General features: G+C 47.3%; 1 protein-coding gene across 14 annotated transcripts in view; it reads left to right on the top strand.

Moving 5' to 3' along the window:
* The window catches only part of LOC127054120 (RNA-binding protein 4B-like), a 92,205-nt gene that overhangs the window by 67,380 nt on the left and 5,556 nt on the right, over positions 1-19,269 (top strand). For 5 of the 14 annotated variants that reach the window (XM_050959862.1, XM_050959861.1, XM_050959856.1 and 2 more), the window contains one exon: positions 18,904-18,991. The exons of 4 other annotated variants lie outside the window; for them this stretch is intronic. In XM_050959862.1, the coding sequence (XP_050815819.1) occupies positions 18,904-18,991 (88 nt within the window). Of the gene's footprint in view, positions 1-5,639; positions 6,357-11,003; positions 11,565-13,327; positions 15,370-16,334; positions 16,440-18,903; positions 18,992-19,269 lie in introns of those variants that run through there. 5 more of the 14 variants (XM_050959860.1, XM_050959859.1, XM_050959853.1 and 2 more) reach the window with 4 other exon arrangements.

The raw sequence follows: 19,269 nt of genomic DNA, 5'->3' as shown, positions 1-19,269 counted from the left end.
GAATAGATATGGGGCACACCTATCAGGGATGGTCCAGATGATACTTAGTCCTGCTTCAGTGCAGGGGCCTGGAGTAGATGACCTGTCAAGGTCCTTTTGAGTGCTACATTTCTATTATTTCTATGAGAGAGTTTTTCTTTGCTGTCCTCCTTCCCCCACGTGGCCTGTGGTATCCTGCCTCTTTTCTGCTATAAGTCTTTAGCTGGCTGCCTACTTCCCTAACAAGCTGTCAGTAACTTCACAAAGCAATTGGCCCTTCTTTCTAGTGCTGCAGCCCACAGGTGGCCTGGCCAGCTGTTCACCTAGGGCTATCTTCTGCAGCTCCATTAGAGTGCTCAGGGGCTTCTACCCATGAGCACAGGCTGTCAGCAGGCAAAGTGGCATTGTTCAGACTGTGGGGGACAGAACCATCATGTTCTTGTAGGAGGGGGAGCATTCCGTATCAAGGCCAGCAGGCTCAGGCAGAAGAATACCTGCTGCTGTCAAGCCTACCAGCCTATGGATGTCCTCCAAGACCAGGGTCCCCCATCCCATTGTAGCCATCCTAGTGACAGAAAAGCTTCACAATTTGAATCCTAACGGCTCCAACCAGAAGATTAGTAAAAGGAACCCAAAATGTATTAGATTTAAAATTATATGGTTCTTTCTAAACCATTTCATGATTTGGGTTGAGCAAGACTCTGCTTGTGCCTAGCAATACCGAAAGAGCAATAAACACATAAAGTAGAATTGCCCATAGTGCTGATTCTCAACACCACTTACTAGAAGAAAACTCCACTGCATTTTGTCGTGGAGTCACAGGGTCTGATCTGTGCCACCCTGTTACCAGTTTCCTGGGAGTGACCCCTTTAATGTGCCAGGACCCACAGAGTTCCACAGGGGCAAGCCTGTGGCTTCCATGACTGAGACCAGGCTTTTGGCACTGCAAACCTGCTCTCCCTCTCTCTCTCTCTCTGCCTCCTTGTAGTGAATCCAGCCAATCCTGACTCCTACAGGAGGTTTGTACTGTAACTCTTCAGGGCACAGTGCTTTCTGAGAGTATTCACAGCAACACAGGCAGCCTTTTTAAAACAAGGTAACCATCTGGTAGTCATCTGGCTACAGAATCTGAAAAGTCTTGGATCAGCAAAGTGAGGCAGAAGTTAAGCTATAGTCCATCCTGGCGAAGCCAATGCCATGATAAGCCAGCCAAGCTGCAATGGATTCCATTCCTCTCCCTCCCCGCAGGGCAGCCCTTTAGACCTCCGAAAGGGCAGCCCTTATTCTAGTTCCCTGGCATCTTGTTCTCCAGCTCCGTTCACATGCTGCTCCTGCAGGGGTTTCCCGCTGTTAGGTGATGGTTCTTCAGTTGTTGGGAAATCATTGTCCTGCTGGGCCCTCCTGATTTGGATCAGTTTCAGCCAATTCTTTAATGACTCTTATTGTTCTACCCAGAGAGCAAGGTGACACACACACACCCCTCCTGTCTCCTCCACTGTTCCAGGAGTCGTGTTAATCCTTTTGCGCCTCCTGGGTAGAACAGCATTCCACTTTGTCACCTGCTTGCATGAGCAAAGGAAGAGGGTGGGCACTTATCTATGCTTGGTAGGTTTGAATCTCTCTGCAATTTCATAAGTGTCCCCTGGAACGTCTGTATTTAGCCTCTGCTGGTGTAGCGGTTAGAGACTTTCGGGTGTGAATTCCTCACTTACACGATTCTCTTCACCCCACCCCCGCGCAAGTACACCTGTAGGAAGTTAAGCAGTAAATCTTACCACCTTTTCAGGCTTAATATGTTGGAGGCTTGGTCTGTTGGTAAGAGGTATTGTAGCTTAGCACTAAGCGTGCTACCTGAAAGAGGTGGTCGGTGTCCAATTGGTACTATAGTGTTTTTTTCCAAGTGTCATGGAGGAGTAGTTCTCAACCTCTTCCAGATCAGAACCCCCCTCCCAGTCAGTGATGTGGGATGGCAGTATGACTGTGACACCCTGAAACCTGTTGGCTATCCCCAGATTGAGAACCTCTTTTCTAGAGGCACCAGAATCTAGCAGCCAGTATATACTGATGTGGATATCGGACCACCAGAACCATTTTCATTCAAGTTCTTGGGCAGATCCATTCGGGCTGTTGGAGTGGTCCCGTACTAGGACACTGTGCTGGGAAACAGGACACCTGGGTTCTATTCCCAGCTCAGCTGCATGACCCGGGGGCAAGTCTCTTCTCCTTTCTGTGCTGCTTTCTCCCTCTGAATAATAGGAATATTGTTACTTACAAATGAGGTGAAGTAACAGAAAGCTCCACTGAAGACTTAGATATTGTTAAACAATACACAGGCCCCTTGATTCGTGAGACAGATGCCATTAGTAGTAACTTCATATTGTGATAGTGCTCAAGGTCCCAATTGGGGTTGTGCTGGGTACTGTTCGATGGCTCTGCTCTACACATTAGAACAGGGGTAGGCAACCTATGGCACACGTGCTGAAGGCGGCACACAAGCTGATTTTCAGTGGCACTCTCACTGCCTTGGTCCTGGCCACCGGTCTGGGGCCTCTGCATTTTAATTTCATTTTAAATGAAGCTTCTTAAACATTTTTAAAAACCTTATTTACTTTACATACAACAATAGTTTAGTTGTATATTATAGACTTATAGAAAGAGACCTTTAAAAACGTTAAAATGTATTACTGGCACAGAACCTTAAATTAAGAGTGAATAAAAGAAGACTGGGCACACCACTTCTGAAAGGGTTGCCAACCCCTGCATTAGAATATGCTTGTTTTCTCTGTCAGATAGAAATCCGCTTAATCCGAGAAGCTAATTTTGGCATCATGGTATTAGGAAGATAGATGTCGCCTTTCCCAAAAACAGTCTCTGAGGAGCCAGAGATGTGTTGGTGACACTCTCACATTGTCTTCTCCAAATGTATAGCTTTTCATCAGCCATGATTTCATGATATGACCCACTTTCCCTGCTAGATGGCCAGCTGTGCTCAGCCTACAACACTCTGTCTTTAGAAATTAAAAAGACCACCACAGTTATTTGTATTACAGTAGCACATAGAGATCCCTATTCAGATCATGGCCATATTTTGCTAGACATTGTACAAACATTGCAAGTCACAGTGTATGCCCCGAATAGCCAAAAGGTGGAAAAGGAGGAAGGGACTTGCCTGGGGTCACCCAGCCAGTCAGTAGAAGAGCTGGGAACAGAGCTCAGATCTCCTTATTGCCAGTCTGCCCACTAGACCCATAGTGCCTCCTTGTCACTGTGATGGTAGTTCAGGTTCTTAAAATTTCTGGAGGGTAATTAGTCAAATGTTTCTTTTTGAAAATCTTTTTTTTTTTTAAACATTCCTCAATGTTTAAGTGGCCACAAGGTGACCAGATGCTGCTTTTTCTGGGTATTATATGACTGGCCATCCAGACAGAAATCCACACTGAGATTTAACTGCCGCACAAAAAGCCCAACTGAAAATTCAAAGGAGAACATATAGCTCTTATGATGAGTTCTTCAGCAGTAGAGGAGAGGGCTTTTAATTCTTAGTTCAGTTAACCTGTAAGAGTAGCTTTGTCTTCAAATAACTGATGTGAGCTGTAAGCTAGGTGGGAGGCTAGATGGCATACGACTGTACCTGGATCAGAATCCATTCCTCCATACCAGACTGCGGTTCTTGACCTTCCCCCAGTTGCTGTCACGCTCTTTGTCTTGTGTATCCTGTACTCTGAATCCAGTCTCCCATAAAGTCATTGGGACTGTGTTGCAAGTCGTGTTATCATGATTACCCTATCCTTGTTCGCTTTCAGAGGGTTTTATTTCTTCTAATACAACTTGCTGGTCCCAATGCTGCATGCTGCCCTTGGCTACCATTATTCCAATCCACCTTGGGGGAGCTGAGCAGGTGGCTTTTGTTCCACCCCTCTATCTGATATTACCTCTTGGAGAAGTTGGACTTTGAGCCCAGTTGTTTAGCCATGTTGACTGGGATTTTCAAAGGAGCCCGGAGGAATTAGACTCCCAGCTGCCTTCTCCTTTAGCTAGGATCGATTTAGCTTAACAAAGAGAAGGTTAAGGGATGACTTGATCAATCTTTATGTACCTACACAGAGAACAAATATTTAATCATGGGCTCTTCAGGTTAGTAGAAGAAGGTCTAACACAATCCAATCACTGAAAGTTGGAGTTAGACAAATTCAGGCTGGAAATAAGGTGTAAATACTTAACTGGAGGAGTAATTAACCATTGGAACAATTTACCAAGGGCCATGGTGATTCTCCATCACTGACAATTTTTAAACCAAGGCTGGATGTTTTTCTAAAAGCTCTGCTCTAGGAAGGTCTCTGGCCGGTGTTACATGGGGGGCCAGACTAGATGATCACAATGGTCCCTCCTGGCCTTGCTAAAACTGAGCATATTGAAAATCCCATCCTCCTGAGTGCAGAACGCAGCTGCTGACTCATCTGAGTTTTGTGCTTGTGGGGTCTGGCTGCTGAACTAGGCCAGTTGAGTGTAGAGATAATAGTATTGTTCAGTTTTTTTCTGTTGCATAGGTTTTCTCTTGTCAGGTAGGGTTCAGGAGCTCAGCCTCTCCAAAAAGAAAAGCTTTGTACAAGCGACAATTGGCTTGATTAAGTAAAAGTGCATTGCACAGAACTGAGGTTCTGCACAGCCAAAGCTGTAGCATACAGGCCTAGAGAGAGTGAGCTGCAGCATGAGTTACTGTAATAGACCACATGGCCTTGTAAACTCTATGGGGGCGAGGGAAGGCGTACTCTCCGGAGTGTGTGAAAGCTAACTTAAGGGTCTGGAAACCCACTCTTAAGCCTGATATCCCCTATAGTTACCTCCCTATCTCAAAAGGCAGAGACTGGATTAAAGAATTGTCTAGAGCCAGGTTATGAATTGCATAGTCTAGAGCCAGGTTATGAATTGCACTTGAGGAGCACTTACGCATGAGAGAAGACCCAGTGATATCCCCAGCGTAGCAAGGATGGCCTAATAGGCCCCTGGCTTGAGAATTGGGAGCCTTGGGTTCAGTCCCTGACTCAGCCACAGACTCCTCATGTGACCCTGGGAAAGTCACTTCATGTACCCTGTGCCTCAGTCCGTATACAGTGATGACACCACACCCTACCTTACAGTGGTGATGTGAAGATGCTAATGCTTGTGAAGCGCTCAGACCCTACAGGGGCCGTATCGGTCCCTAGATATATATGTAGCTGCTCACCAGTGTGAGGAAGGAGTTGATAGTCTGGTCTTGGAGCAGACTTGAGTCCGGATCAAGATAGGAACTAGGGAAATGTGTAACTTTAAGCACATGAATAGCCTCACAGGGCTAAAGGTTCACATCTGTCAAGAAGCTACCTGGGTCAGAGCCTAAGTACCTTCCTGAAACAGGCCTTAATGCTACTCAAATGTTAATTTTCAGGAGAAGTTTGCTTTTTATTCATGGTATGATTCTTACTGTAAAACCATTAACCTCGGCCAGTCAGGATTCCTTCCCATAGTGAGTGCTGCAGAAGGTTGTGGAAAGGCTAGGTTTTGATTGGCTGCTGAGGGAACGAGATGGTTGAGTTACTTGGTTCTTGCACACTGCAAATCTTGCCGTTTTCCATGTGGCGTCAGTTTATTATAGCAACCATTCTTGCGTCTGTTTCTTAAAGGCAAGCGGATGCGCGTGCAGTTGTCCACCAGTCGGCTTCGGACGATACCTGGGATGGGAGACAAGAGCGGCTGCTATCGGTGCGGGAAAGAAGGGCACTGGTCTAAAGAGTGTCCGGTAGATCGCACGGGGCAAGTGCCTGACTTTACCGAAACCTATAATGAGCAGTACGGAGCGGTGCGCACTCCCTACCCCGCGGGCTATGGGGAGACCATGTATTACGATGATGGGTATGGAGCAATGGTCGACTACTACAAAAGATATCGCGTGAGGCCCTATGCTACGGCATCTGCATACGACGCCTATGCAGAGCAAACAATGGCCCAGTATTCGCAGTATGCGCAATACTCCCAAGTACAAACCACAGCCATGGCCGCCACCACAGCCATGGCCGCCACCACAGCCATGGCCAATCGCCTCACTGCTACCCTAGACCCTTACGATAGAGCGCTGCTGCCAACCCCGGGAGCAGCAGCAGCAGTCGCTGCAGCTGCAACTGCTGCTGCGGCAGCCGCGTCCTCCACCTATTACACCCGGGATAGAAGCCCCCTGCGTCGCACGGCAACCGCGGCCACCACCATCGGAGAGGCGTACGCTTACGAACGTTGTCAGCTGTCTCCAGTCTCGTCGGTCGCTCGGGCTTCCCTCTACGATGTTCAGCGGTTCGAGCGGGAGTCATACGCAGACAGGGCGCGGTACTCTGCGTTTTGAGTCGGAGGTGAGAGCTTTGTGAGTGGCAGGACGTATGTGCTGCAGGAGTATAAATTGGGCTTGATGCACAGTTATGATTTACCAGGGTTTCCACCAGCATCTGTCTGTGATCTACCAACATTAGCCCAGTGAAAGCATATTGTTAGTGTTGCTTGTAAAAGCCTGACACCTTTATCACATTAATGGAGTACTTGCACTTCAGTGAACTGCCTATATTGTGAAGCAGCCAGAACAACTGTGCATTCACATGGGACGGGCATGGAGTCTTTTAGAATAATCCCTGTCACCAGTGTTGAGTGGCCCCAGCTCTTTTGTCCTGTCCTAACTCATTCATCATGTTTTTGAATGAAGATGATTTGAGATAGGCAGTATGCACTCAGACAGTTGGTATGGGGTCAATGTCAACCTTGCTTTGCTATTTTAGCGCAGGGTCTAAATCTGGACTTTAAAGCAACTCCAGATGTAAAGCTATATTTATCAGTCTTTTACTAGAGTGGCTCTAGGTCAGTAAGGAATATGTCACTGTTTCCCCTGTTGAAAAGCTGACAAGATCCATATCTCCTTGCTGGATTTGAATTGTTGTCTATGTGCCGTTTTTATAGGCCTTGTAATCACCCAGCAATTTTTTCTTGAGAAGAGGATAGAATTATATTTTGCACACTTATTTCTACCATGGAAATGCTGCTAACCTTTCAGCATACTCTAAAACTGGCAGAGATTTTAATCTTCCTGTTTAAGGGCTTTATAAAATAGCACTTAGGGGAAATAGACACTTTTTCCCCCTTTTTTCTGTCCCTGAACAACATTTGAAACGACAGTGTCAGTCAGATTTGGCCCCAACACTTCTTAATTTTAAAACAAGCCTTTGCAGTTCTCCATTGCTTGAAATCTTTAAATCGGTTATAAATTTTTCTAAAAGCCACACTTCAGCTCAACTGCAATATGTTGAACATGATCCAGGCATGATAGGATGAAATTCTCTGGCCTGTTGTACAGGAGGCCCGATTAGGTCTGACTACAGGAGGTCCTGTGGCATAAAAACCTGTAAAATGCTAAGGTCAGTAGAGATGTTTGTTGTTTTAAAATTCCAGTAAGATTTATGAAAGAAATCTTTCCCTACCTTCTTTGCAGCTTCTGAGAGCCAGTAGATACAGACTAAACAAAGTCTAGTTAACCAGTCTGTTTTCATTGTTTCAGTGAAATGCAACAGGAGTAAACTCCAATTTTAAAAAAGTCTGTCAGCTTTAATCTTAAAAGTACATTTCACATGGGCAGGAACCTCTGTATTGCCGACTCTCACAAATGTATCAAAAGTCTCACAATAGTTGGTGTTAAAGCCCCAGCAGTCATGTGATTGTGTGAGACTCTACTTACTTAAGTTGTTAGGCCTTGTGGTTGCAAAGCAGAGCTTTAAAACATAAAGCAAGTTCACCCTGGCACCAACTGTAACTCAGGAGTGTTCTCAGGGTTTATGTCTTGTCCAGTTTCAAGTAACTCAAACACCTGGATTCCTGCTTCTCTTGGGATATTATCCCTCAGTTTTTTGCCTGCTATTTCCTTTAACTCCATCCTATTACTCCTGACTAATTCCCCTTTGTGTAACTCTGAACCATCTCTCGCCCCCATTGCCACCACAGCTTTCATATACTCTGCTGACACTCGGTGTTGTCCAGGGCCCTTCCAATGCCATGGACACACTGGTGGTGGTGGTTCTTCTCACAGGTGCATAGCTATGCTGTCCATCCTGACCATGTCTTCACAAATCAGCCTCTCTGGCCTGACCTTTTGCCCTGCTCCAAACTCCTGTCTTGGGGTTGCAGGTTTTAGGGGTCTGTTTCCCAAGTCCTGCTCATCTTCTCCTGTCTCCCTTGCCCCTTCCATCGCCTGGCTTCTTTTGACCTTCACTCTTTACCCCTATATTTGGGGGAAGTGGCAGAAATCACAAATGGAAAGAAAATTCTGGGAGCTTTCTGCTGCCTTTTCTGTCATCCTAGTCCCATCCCTTATGTCTCCCCAAACCAGGGCCTGATCAACAGGTGACTTGATTACAGTGTATAAGTGTCTTCATGTGGAGAAAATCCTGGCTACTAATGGGCTTTTACATCTAGCAGGGACAGTCAGAACAAGAACCAATGGCTGAGAGTTAAAACCAGACATACTCAAATTAGAAATGCACAAATTTTACACAGTGAGGTTGATTAACTATTGGAATAAACTCCCAAGGGAAGTGGTGCATTTTCCATCTCATGAAGCCTCCAGTCCAGGCTGGCTGTCTTTCTGGAAAGTGCTTTACTCAAACACGAAGTATTGGGCTCAAAGTTGGGGAACTGAGTGACATTCTCTCACCTGTGTTATACGGGAGTGGTAGCACATATACTAATGGTCCTCCCGTCTGGCTTTATATTTATAAATCATCATCATACCTGGGCTGTCAAGTTTGTGAGACTGCTAGAATGCACATGCTGCTCTGGAATATCAAGAGCCTTCTAAAATTATACTTTTGATTCAGTTCCCTCAGGTTTTAGCCGTGATCAGAGGAGATAGTTCGTGCTGTGTTGTTTTTAGCTTGAAGGAATCTTTGAGTACAGCAGAGCAAAACAACTCACATTAATGTGGACAACTGTGTTCAACCAATGGAGTGCCTGAATCCACAAATACATTTTGCCTCTGACATGAGCTCTTATACCAGCTTCACCTCTCTGTCTTGTAAAAGCCCATAAAGTATTCCACAGGTGGAATGGTGGGAATTTGGCACAATCTGTGAATCGCAGATTGTTAATGCACCAGCTCTGTGCAGAATGTGTTTGATGTGCAAAACTGGGCATTGTCCAAGACTCTGGTAGCTAGTAGAGGGAGTGACACTTGGAGGCAATGAAACCCCAAAGCAGTGATTAGCTAAAACTTTAACTCCTTCATTCTGTTTGATAACCTTCTACTCAGCACTCTGGCTGCCAAGTCATTGAAAGAGCAAAGGGCCTCCCAAAATGCCATTTGGCTCCTGTTGTCAGTAAAATATACATGATAGTAGCTAGTGGCCCTAGTTAAGCCAGACAGTGAACCACATGCTTAAAACTGAGCTCATGCTTTGAGTCAATGGAACTTAAGCATGTACTTTGCTGAATGGAGATGGATGTAAGCACATGCTTTGCTGAATGGGAACCAGAGAGAGAGCACAGAACGGACTTCACTTAGCATTAAAATGAAACTCCAGGGACTTCAAAGTAATCTTGGGCTAACTTGTACCCGCTGCTGAATGTTTGCACTAAGTGATGCACCGTCAGAAGCAGACGTAGCTCCTTTGACTTCTGCAGGTGAAACCTGTGGCAGCGGCAGTATGGTCTAGACTAGAGAAAGAAGTGCAGCATTGGGAGGCAGGCAGGCCCGAGTTCTAATCTTGTCTCTAACTCTGAGGTCTTGTCTGCAGGGGAACACTTTGGGGAGTTAAAACTAATTAACTGAAGGTGTGAAGTAAAAGCACATCAAACCCCTATGTGGACACACTCATTCAGAATTGAAGTGTCCTTAGTTGGCTGTAGTGAGGGTTAAGCTACAGCAAACTAAGGGTTTGTCTACACGGGACAGTTGAGAAAATTGTGAATTAGCTTTTAAAGTGGGTTAGTTAAACTGCATTAAATCCTTGTGTGGACATTCTTATTCAGAACTACAGTCACCTCAGTTCAGTTTAGTTTAATTAACTTTAAAGTAAGGCTATTTTAATTCTGAACAAGAACATCCACACAAGGACTCAATGCAGTTTAATCCACTTAAAATTCACACCGTTAGTTAATTCATCTTCACTTTCCAAAGTGTCCCTACATAACAAGCTCTGAGTCACTTTACTATTGTCATCTTACCACCCAGGGGCTGTTGTGGAGATTCGTCGGTGTCTATAAAGCTAAAGTGTTAGTAATTTGGCCCAGTCAGCCTAGTGTTATGGTGGCATGTAGAAGCCCCGATTAAGATAAAAGCCCCACTCTTCTTAGTTCTCCACAAACAAAGAGAGTCCCTGCCCTGAAGAGCTTGCAGTCTAAATAGGTTGGATGGGGGATCAGAGGTGCAGAGAGGAGAAAAGACTTGGCCCAGGTGTGTCAGCAGCTCAGTGGCAGAGCCAGGAGTAGAAACAGGAGTTCTGTAGGTGCTTCCTTGCTCCAGCCACTACTCCTCACCCAGAGAGGAGAAGAGAGCACTGGTCTCCTTCTCAGTCTAGTTCCCTATCAACTGGATCACACTTCATGTCTCGTGTTAGGCAAGGTGCTCCTTTGTTTTTTGAGCAACCTTACGGTGAAGTTGAGCTAACTCCCGTGGAGATTTAGCAATATTTACACTAGAAAGTTGCACCAATTTTCACTTAAGGCATGATTTTTAAGCTGTTTGACAGAAACCAGTGCAAGAACGCAAGTGGGTGGGCTTTAAACCAGGCTTATTTCATTTCAGTGTAAATTGGTTATGGACTTGGTTATGGTGTGGCTTAAAGTACTTCAGAATAGGAGCATCCACCCAGGGCTTTGCACCAGTTTAAAGCTAACTTTAAACCAGCATGGCTTGTGTGTGTGGACAATACGAGGGCTTGGGGTGGGCATGAGATCTCTGGGCTTTTTGCCACCGTGGCTACTTCTGACATAAGCCTTTGAAACTGTATTGTGCTTTCTTTCAGGTAGCATATTCTCGGGCGGACCCTCGGGCTCCCATTACACGAGAAAGTTTGTCCTACTTCCCCCACCATCCCGCTGCCTGCGACGGGTATTGGCTGCCTCTAGTGTGTTTATTTTTAATGGAGGTTCTTGTGTTTCAGTAAAGTTGTGACCCACTGTATTTCTTTTTTCTTAACTTTTCAGTCCTTGAGCACTTCCCCACGCTTGCAAGCATAGTTCCTTTCTTCCCCTAACTCCACGTTGGCCCTGTTTGGGCTCAGGTTCTGCATGGGTTGGGGTGGGGATTCACTGTCTTCCAGGTAACTTGCTCATAGAGTTCATGTCATTATTTCCTTTCTCTTCTCAGCATTGTGGATGGAGAATCCCAAGTCTCCTCTTTATTTATTTGCTGTTGTTGTCTTGGGAGTTGATCTGAATCCCAGTTCAAACCCACCTCCTCTGAGACTAAACTGTGGCTGAGGTGTTTCCAAAGCAGCTAGTGCTTGCGTAGAAGCTTATCTGTTAGAATCTGTTGTGGAGTTTTGACCACGGCTTTTCCAGCAAAATAAAAATTTCCAACAGAGGGCCCTGGCTGTTCTTTCTTTCAGGAAAAAAACCTTAGCCCCCGATGAGTTCATCTCCTACCCCCAGCAAGGCCCAGAGCATTTGTGTCTGCTGCAACCTCATTGTTCAGCTTGAACAGTAGAGGTTTATGCTTCGAGGCCAAGCTTTTCACTTCAATCCATGCAGGGGACCGAACCAGTCATGCAGGAGCTGGCTTGAGGAAATAGAATGGTACTAGAGTAACCCCGGGAGACTCCAACAGCCATAGTGAGAGACAGTCCTTGCCCTAAAGAGCTCTCAGCTAGTGAGAATATATTTTTATATATATATTTCAAAGCGTGTCCTAGCCTCTGAGCCAAGCCATAATGGGAGGCTGCAAATGCCTGAGGAATGGGTGATAGCCTCATAGAGAGGGGTGGGGAAAGAAGATTAGGTTAAATAAGGCATTTGTGGGGAAATGGTAGAGAAGAATGGAGTGGAGGATGATACTAAAGATATTAATAAAACCACTTTGTATGTCTATTTTAGGTACTAATAGGCCCCTCTTACCGTAGTGTCTGCACATCTCACTCTTTTAACGAAGTTATTGTTACACGCCGGCAGGCAGGGCAGTGCTATTGTCCCCATGTTACAGTGGAAGAAACTAAGGCAGAACGAGCTTTATGCAACTTTCCCAAGGTGAGTCTGCAGTGGAGCAGCAAATTGAACATAGGTCTGAGACCCCAGCTGCTGCCGGAACCACTGGACCATCCTTCCCAATGCAGGAGGCTGCCCACTTCTGAAATTCTGTGTTTAGTTCTGATCATTTCACACAGTAAGCCTTAAGAGAGGATGTCTTTCTAAAGGATATGCTATAGTTCAGGTAGAAGGGAGGTGCCTGATCCAGGAATCGCTGGCTGAGATTTTCTGGCGTGTTATAGATGTGAGGATCTAGTCCTTTCTGGCCTCAAACTGTATGACTCCAACTGGCTTTAGAGATGGGGGACAAGAATGGAGGGGGAAATCTCTTCTTAAGAGAGATTTAAAAGACTGCGGTTACTCATCTTTAGAGAGGAGACAGGCTGGGACATGGTGAAAGACGATGCACTGGAGAAGGTAGGTGGAAGCTGCTGTTCAGCTCATTTCATGGTACAAGAACAAGGGTTGTAGGGAAACTGAAAAGTGGGAAAAAGGAAATACTTCTTTGTACAATCTCGCTGCACACTTAGTCTGGGAAACTTGTTGCCACAAGATGTCACTGAGGGCGAGAGCTGATTAGACTCCAAAAAGGGGTCCGATGCTTCTAGGAGTATTGGGAATAACTAAAATTAAACAATGACGAATAAAGAAGAGCTTGTGAATGGCTCTAAGCGTGCCTGTTTCAGAGCCTGAGCTGACCCTTAGCTAAGAGGGTCAGAAGGTCACCAGTTATCCCAGTGCTACCTCTGGGGATTCATGCACCTTCTGAAGTAGCTGGCAGAGAGGAGATACCAGGCTAGATAGGCCCACACGTCTGCTCCATTGTGGCAATACCCATGGGAATGAGATGCAGCGTAAAGGAGTCAGATTATGCGGGAGGGCTTCCCCATGCAGAGGAAGGTTGTGGAGCTCAGATTTTGTGCTGGCACTTGGAGGTAGAGACATGGACTCTGCACCATTCACTTGTGCAAGTGGGGGCTTAGTGTTTAATCCCCTAGACGTATAGGATGGCTGGGGAAGTAATTTCAGGAGGGCACTATGCCCCCCCCCCCCCCCCCAATGACTTTCAAATCTTGCTTCCTCCCACTCCATTAAATATGTGAAGATCCTTCTGGCTATCACGCTCACCACAGCCTGGGTTAGGGATGGAGATGGGCTCCCTGGGGGCAGTGCAGTGGAGATGACACAGATCTTTATAGGAGAGCAGGAATTTCTCACTTTACAACTTAGCTCTGCAGCAGGAAAGCTGAGGAGCTATCAGGTAGCTGGGAGAGTTACAGCCTGCGGTCATGTCTAGCATGTTAGCCAGGGGTCAATGTTGATTGCACCCGCCCTCCTTCCAGACACAACCTACAGTCATGTGCAGATTGAGGTATGAGTTGCACCAGCCCAGGGTCAACCTTGGTTTAGGTTGAATTGCATCTGAGTTCAACAAAGGGCAGTGTCATACTGCAGACATGGTGGACTTTTCCCCTAGTGGTGTCACACAATGCCTGTGGGGCCACTATGCTGCCCTCTGGTGCCAAGAGGTCATCCCAGCCAGAAGCTACCAACCAGTTTGTACTGCCCCATGCAGGAGTGTGGGAACTGAATGCATTTGGTTCCCAGATGACAGTGCAAAATCATCCATAATGTGCTGCTGTTTGGAGCAGTACTGGGCTGGATTAAGGCAGTATAGGCCCATGCCCAGGTTCTAACACCAGTGTCTGGATTGATGACGATACCAGAGTCTCAACTTCCATTTGTGGAGTCCTGTGCGGATAGAAAATCTGTATCCGCATCTAATCTGCAAAAATGGTCGGCAGATATCTGTGGATTTGCAGGGTTCTATCCATTTCAAATAAAAAGTTTCCAGCCTTTGTGGGTGGGAAGAAAAGTTTGAACATGTAATCTGATGCAGCAATGCCTGCTTGAGTCTTCAGTGAGCCTCATCCAGTCACTCCAAGAGGGGGAAAGCCCAGGTGTAACCAATGCCATGAGGCTTGCCTGAGGCTATGTCTACACTAGTGCTTTTGTAACTGTAACTTATGTCACTTTTGGGTGTGGGAAAAAAAATCCCTTTGAATGACATAAGTTACACGGACAGAAGTGCCGCTGTGGACAGTGCTATGTTGGCACTTACATAGCTACTGCTGCTTGGTGGGGGTTGTTTAATTATGTCGACAGGAGAGCTCTTCTGTCGGCATAGAGCAGCTATACGGGAGATATTTTGGCAGCACAGCTGCATCGATACAGCTGTGTTGCTGTAAGATCATTAGTTTAGACATGGCCTGAGCCTGTAGAGATCCCAAGACAATTACCTGAGAGAGAGAATTGCTTTGGGTCTAATCAATCCAATAATACTGTCTGCATCTGCAGAAAACCTGAGCCGATTGCCTGGAGCAGTGTAACTGATGCAGTGACTCTGGTTGAAACTACAGGGAGACTGAGCTAATTGCTCCAAGCAGGGGGAACTGCTCTGTGCATCTCAGGGTGGGTGTTAATTACCAACCCCCAGAAGAGGTGTCTGTGGGGCAGATGCAGTGGGGTCAGCTCCTCCATTCATGCAGACACCCTGGCTGCTGGGCCAAGTGTTGAGGGATCTCTGCCACCAACAAGCCAAGTGGGGATGGGGCCATGATGCGGTGACAAGGCTTTAGGCACAACCGTAGGGTGCTGACCCTGAGGGGTCCCCAAAGCCTCTCGATAGAAACCACCTCTCCCAGAGCTGCCCCCAATAGAAAGTACTTCCCCCAAAACACAGAAACCACCTTCTCTGGAGCTGTGCCCCAAGCCCCTCCCACCATAGACACCACCCTCGGTGCCTCCCCCACCACTAGAAACTGCCATCCCTGCAGCAGGCACTCCCTCCAATAGAAATCACCTCTCCCCCACCCCATAGCAACTGCTTCCCGGAAAGGACTCGACCCATAACAACCACCTTTCTTTTAGCCAACAACCATCACTTCTGTAGTCTCCGCCCCATAGGAACTACCTTCCCCAGGGTGCTTTGCGACTTGCGAGAGCCTGGATATTTCCCACGGTGCCTTGCAGGGGAAACCACACAAAGGGGCCAGGCTGCGATCTCCCTTCTTAGCCCTCTGCTGTTGCTGCAGGACCCCCCCAGCCCCTGCCTGCATCCTCCTCTCGTGCCCTGTGGAGAGCCAGGTGAGTGCCCAGAGGGGCTGGGGAAAAAGAGCCAGTCCAGTCCTGGCTGCAGATCACAGGGCCCGGAATAGATCCACCCCCCCCCCACACACACACACTGTGCTGGGGCATCTGTGCCCTACCCCAGTGCCTGGCATCTGCCTCACTGCCTTTGGCTGGCAACACCTGTTAGGTCTTACTGTATCTCAGGACTAGGGTGAGGGATCTGTGTGTGAACAACCTCTGTGCCCCACCCCAGAGGAGACTGCATCCTAGCACCAGGTGACGGATACCTGAATAAATAGCCCCCGTGCCTTACGCCACTGACGTGTGTATCTCAGCACTGGATGAGAGAGTTCTGTATGAACTGCCCCATCCCAGAGGCAGTTGTATCTTAGTGCCAGGCGAGAGATCCCTGTATGAACAGCCTGTGCACCTCCAGAGGTGACTGCATCTCAGCTTTGGATGAGGGATTTTATGTAAATGCCCCCCTGTGCCGCACTCCAGCAGTGACTGCATAACTTTTCCGGATGAGGGATCCTGTATAAACAATCCCCATCCCTAAGGCAGCTGCATTTCAGTGAGTGCCATGTGTATACAGTTACCTCCAATGTTCCAAATAAGAAAGCAGGTACGGCCTGTAAAGTCCTTTGGGAGCTGGTTGTATGTGCGCCCAGGCCTGTGGGGATAGTCAAGGTAATTCCCATGTGCAGTGTTGTAGCTATGTCGATCCCAGGATATTAGAGAGACAGGGTGCGTGAGGTAATCTTTTGTTGAACCAACTAAGAGACAAGCTTTCGAGCTTATACAGAGCTCTTTCTTCAGGTCTGGCCTTAAGCTTATGTCTCTCACCAATAGTAATTGGTCCAATAAAAGCTATTGCCTCACCCACCTTGTCAATTCCTGTCGTGCTGAGGGTGCAAGGACAATTTTAATGCTATGGGGTCTCTGGAAAGGGAGTTATTGGGATGTTATGCATCATGCAGGGTCATTGTCACAGAGATGGCGTGGGCAGCTGTGTGAGGGACCCTGCTGTGAATCAAGAGTTGGGCTAAACCACCCCCATGAGCACAGGTCTTCTCATACAGCAGGTACTTATAGGGACTGATTAAATGGGGCAGGGAGGGGAGGCTGGCACCCCAAAAGATCTAATGAAGGGCACCACAGGCCAGTGGAGAGGGCAGTAGTCTGTGCTCCATTCCCAGCTCTGGGAAAGGAATGGGGTCTAGTGGTTAGAGCAAGAGGAGTTGGGAGCCAGGATTCCTGGGTTGCTTTCTCAGCTGAGGGAGGGGAGTGTGGTCTAGTGGTTAGGGGTAAGGGGGTGACTGAAAGTCAGAACAACTGGTTTCTATTCCTGGCTCTGCCACTGACTTTGGTCAAGTCCGTTCCCCTCTTGGTGCCTTTGTTTCCCACCCTACCTTTCATATACACACACCGGTGTTTCTCAGCCTTCCCAGGTCAGTCACCCCTTAATTGAAATCAACATTTTTTGTGATTTCCCACTCAGCTTTGATATCAAATTAATAGTAAAATCATCTATCACTAACAACAATGCTAACTGTAGATATATAATGCAGTGTTTATTTTGAGAGGTTGATGGAAAATATTTGACCTTGAAGGGTCAAGGTATGTGAGGGAAGGAGGGTGGTGGGAGAGAGATTGTAATAACATTTGCAATGCCTCAGGACCCCTGATTGGCCTTTTGTAGCCTGTCTGGGGGCTGCGAGAAGCACGGATTTACTGTGAGCTCTTTGGGGCAGGGATTGTCTCTTGCTGTGTGTAATGCAGCAGGTTCTGGAGGATCAGTTTTTCAGTTTGCCTCAGGGCCTATCATTTTAAATGGACAAGAGGTGGGAAGGAAAATGGGCATTGGGAGGGGAAGGGACTTGCCCAAAATCAGTGGCAGAGCTGAGATAGAACCCAGGAGTCCTGACTCCTAGTCTCTCCCCTGTTCTAATCACTAGACCCCACTCCTCTCCCCAAGCTAGGCAAGAACCTAGGAGTTCCAGTCCAGTGGCCTGCTTGCTGGACCAGTCTGCCCTTATGACTAGAACCCAAACACTAAAAGGCTATTGAAATTAATCTCCTCTGTCTCTGTCTCACTGACAATGATCAAAGCCTCCTAAAGCTTTTCTGTCATACACACATACCCACACACACCCGTGTCCACAGTGCAGCCACTTACGGTGGGGCATGGTGTCCTGGAAGACAACAATCTACTATAAGGTGGGTAGAAGCGACTTCTCACCATGATTTCGCCATCTACCACTTGAAAGCTGATGCTCCAGGGTGCTAGGGACCAAGAGAGGTTTGGAGGCCCAATTTCCCCTCATTCAGTGAGATTTTCTATCAGGGATTTTGACCACAGTGTCCAAGAGCCTGAGTGGTCTGGGCTGATTTCTCCCCAGGCTTCCTTCCTTGTGTTTTCAGAGTGCCCTCACCTGGTTCCTGGACTAGAGTATCTGGAGCAATGGGTATTCCTGGGTTCAGTATCCAGCTCTGGAAGGGGAATGGGACCTTGGAGGTTAGAGTATTAGAGACTGAGAGTTAGGACTCCTGGGTTCCATCCATGGGTCTGGGAAGGGAGTGGGATCTGGTGGGTAGAGCAGGAATGAGGGGCTGGGAGCCAGGACTCCTGGTTTAGGGGGGGAGGAATAGCTCAGTGCTTTGAGCCTTGGCCTGCTAAACCCAGGGTTGTGAGTGCAATGTTGAGGGGGCCATTTAGGGATCTGGGGCAAAAATCAGTCTGGGGATTGGTCCTGCTTGGAGCAGGGAGTTGGACTAGATGACCTCCTGATGTCCCTTCCAACCCTGATGTTCTATTCTATGGTTTCTATCCCTGCTCTAGTTTGGGAGTGAAGTCTAGTAGGTTAGAGTTGTGGGGGTTAGGAGCCAGGACTCCTGAGTTCTAGCCCAGCTCTGGGAGAGGAGTGGGGGTCTAGTCAGTTACCGTGGAGGAGGGGCTAGGAGCCAAAACTCCTGGGTTTTATTCCCAGCTCACTTGCTGGGTGACTTTGAGCAATCCTTCCCCTCTCTGTGTCCCAGTTTCTCCTCTGTAAAATGGGGACAATAGTGACGTGCTTTTTAAAGAGCTTTGAGATCATGGGTCAAAAGCACTGTATGAGAGCTGGCTTTTCATTAGTGTTTTGAAAGTGATTTGCAAGAGGATGTGTAACACCTTTGCATTGTGCATTTATGGTTTGTTTCCAGTGAACAACCAGCATCACCATGCCACCAAGTACTAAAAAAATCATGAGGCTGGCTTAGAAATCATGAGTATCCTAAAAATGATCTGTACGGGGTTCAGCTTTTAAGAACAAAAGTTGCAACTTTCACTCAATCTCCTGCTTCCAGGAGCTGGGCATTTAAGAGAGGCCATGTGATAGACTCACAAATCCCTTAATATCCAGTAGGGGGCGGCAGGTGTTTTCCTCACTCTAATAAAGCTCCAGGGATTTTCCCCAATGCCCCCTCTGGGGAGAAGGAGCTGAGGGTCAGTCCATGCAGATGATCCCCGAAGGGATCTCATCTCACCCCTTTGCTTGCTCCAAACAGGGCTAACGGCCCCTGACCCAGATGGAACCAGGGGAGGAGTCCAGTGTCCCAGATCCCCAGGGCTCAGAGGAAATGGAGGTTGGAGCAGGTGAGTGACTGGGTCAGTCCATTTGGAAGCTGCCAGTGAGTGAAGCATAATATAGAGCTTTAAAAAAGAGTGAATAGAGCCTAGTAGGCAGGCACTGGGGTGGGAGCCAGGACTCCTGGGTTCTATCCCCAGCTTTGACCTTGGGCGTTTCCCTTTTCCTCCTGATGCTTCTGTTTCTCCTCGCACCCTTCTGTCTATTTAGATCGTGAGCTCTTTGGGCCAAGGTCTTTCTCTCATTGTGTGTCTGTGCAGCACTCAACATGACAGGCCCCCAATGT

This window comes from Gopherus flavomarginatus, chromosome 6, assembly GCF_025201925.1.
Source record: "Gopherus flavomarginatus isolate rGopFla2 chromosome 6, rGopFla2.mat.asm, whole genome shotgun sequence".
In the NCBI taxonomy this organism is placed as follows: Eukaryota; Metazoa; Chordata; order Testudines; family Testudinidae; genus Gopherus; species Gopherus flavomarginatus.
The sequence above is the reverse complement of the archived record's forward strand: the minus strand, read 5'-3'. Positions and strand labels throughout refer to the sequence as shown.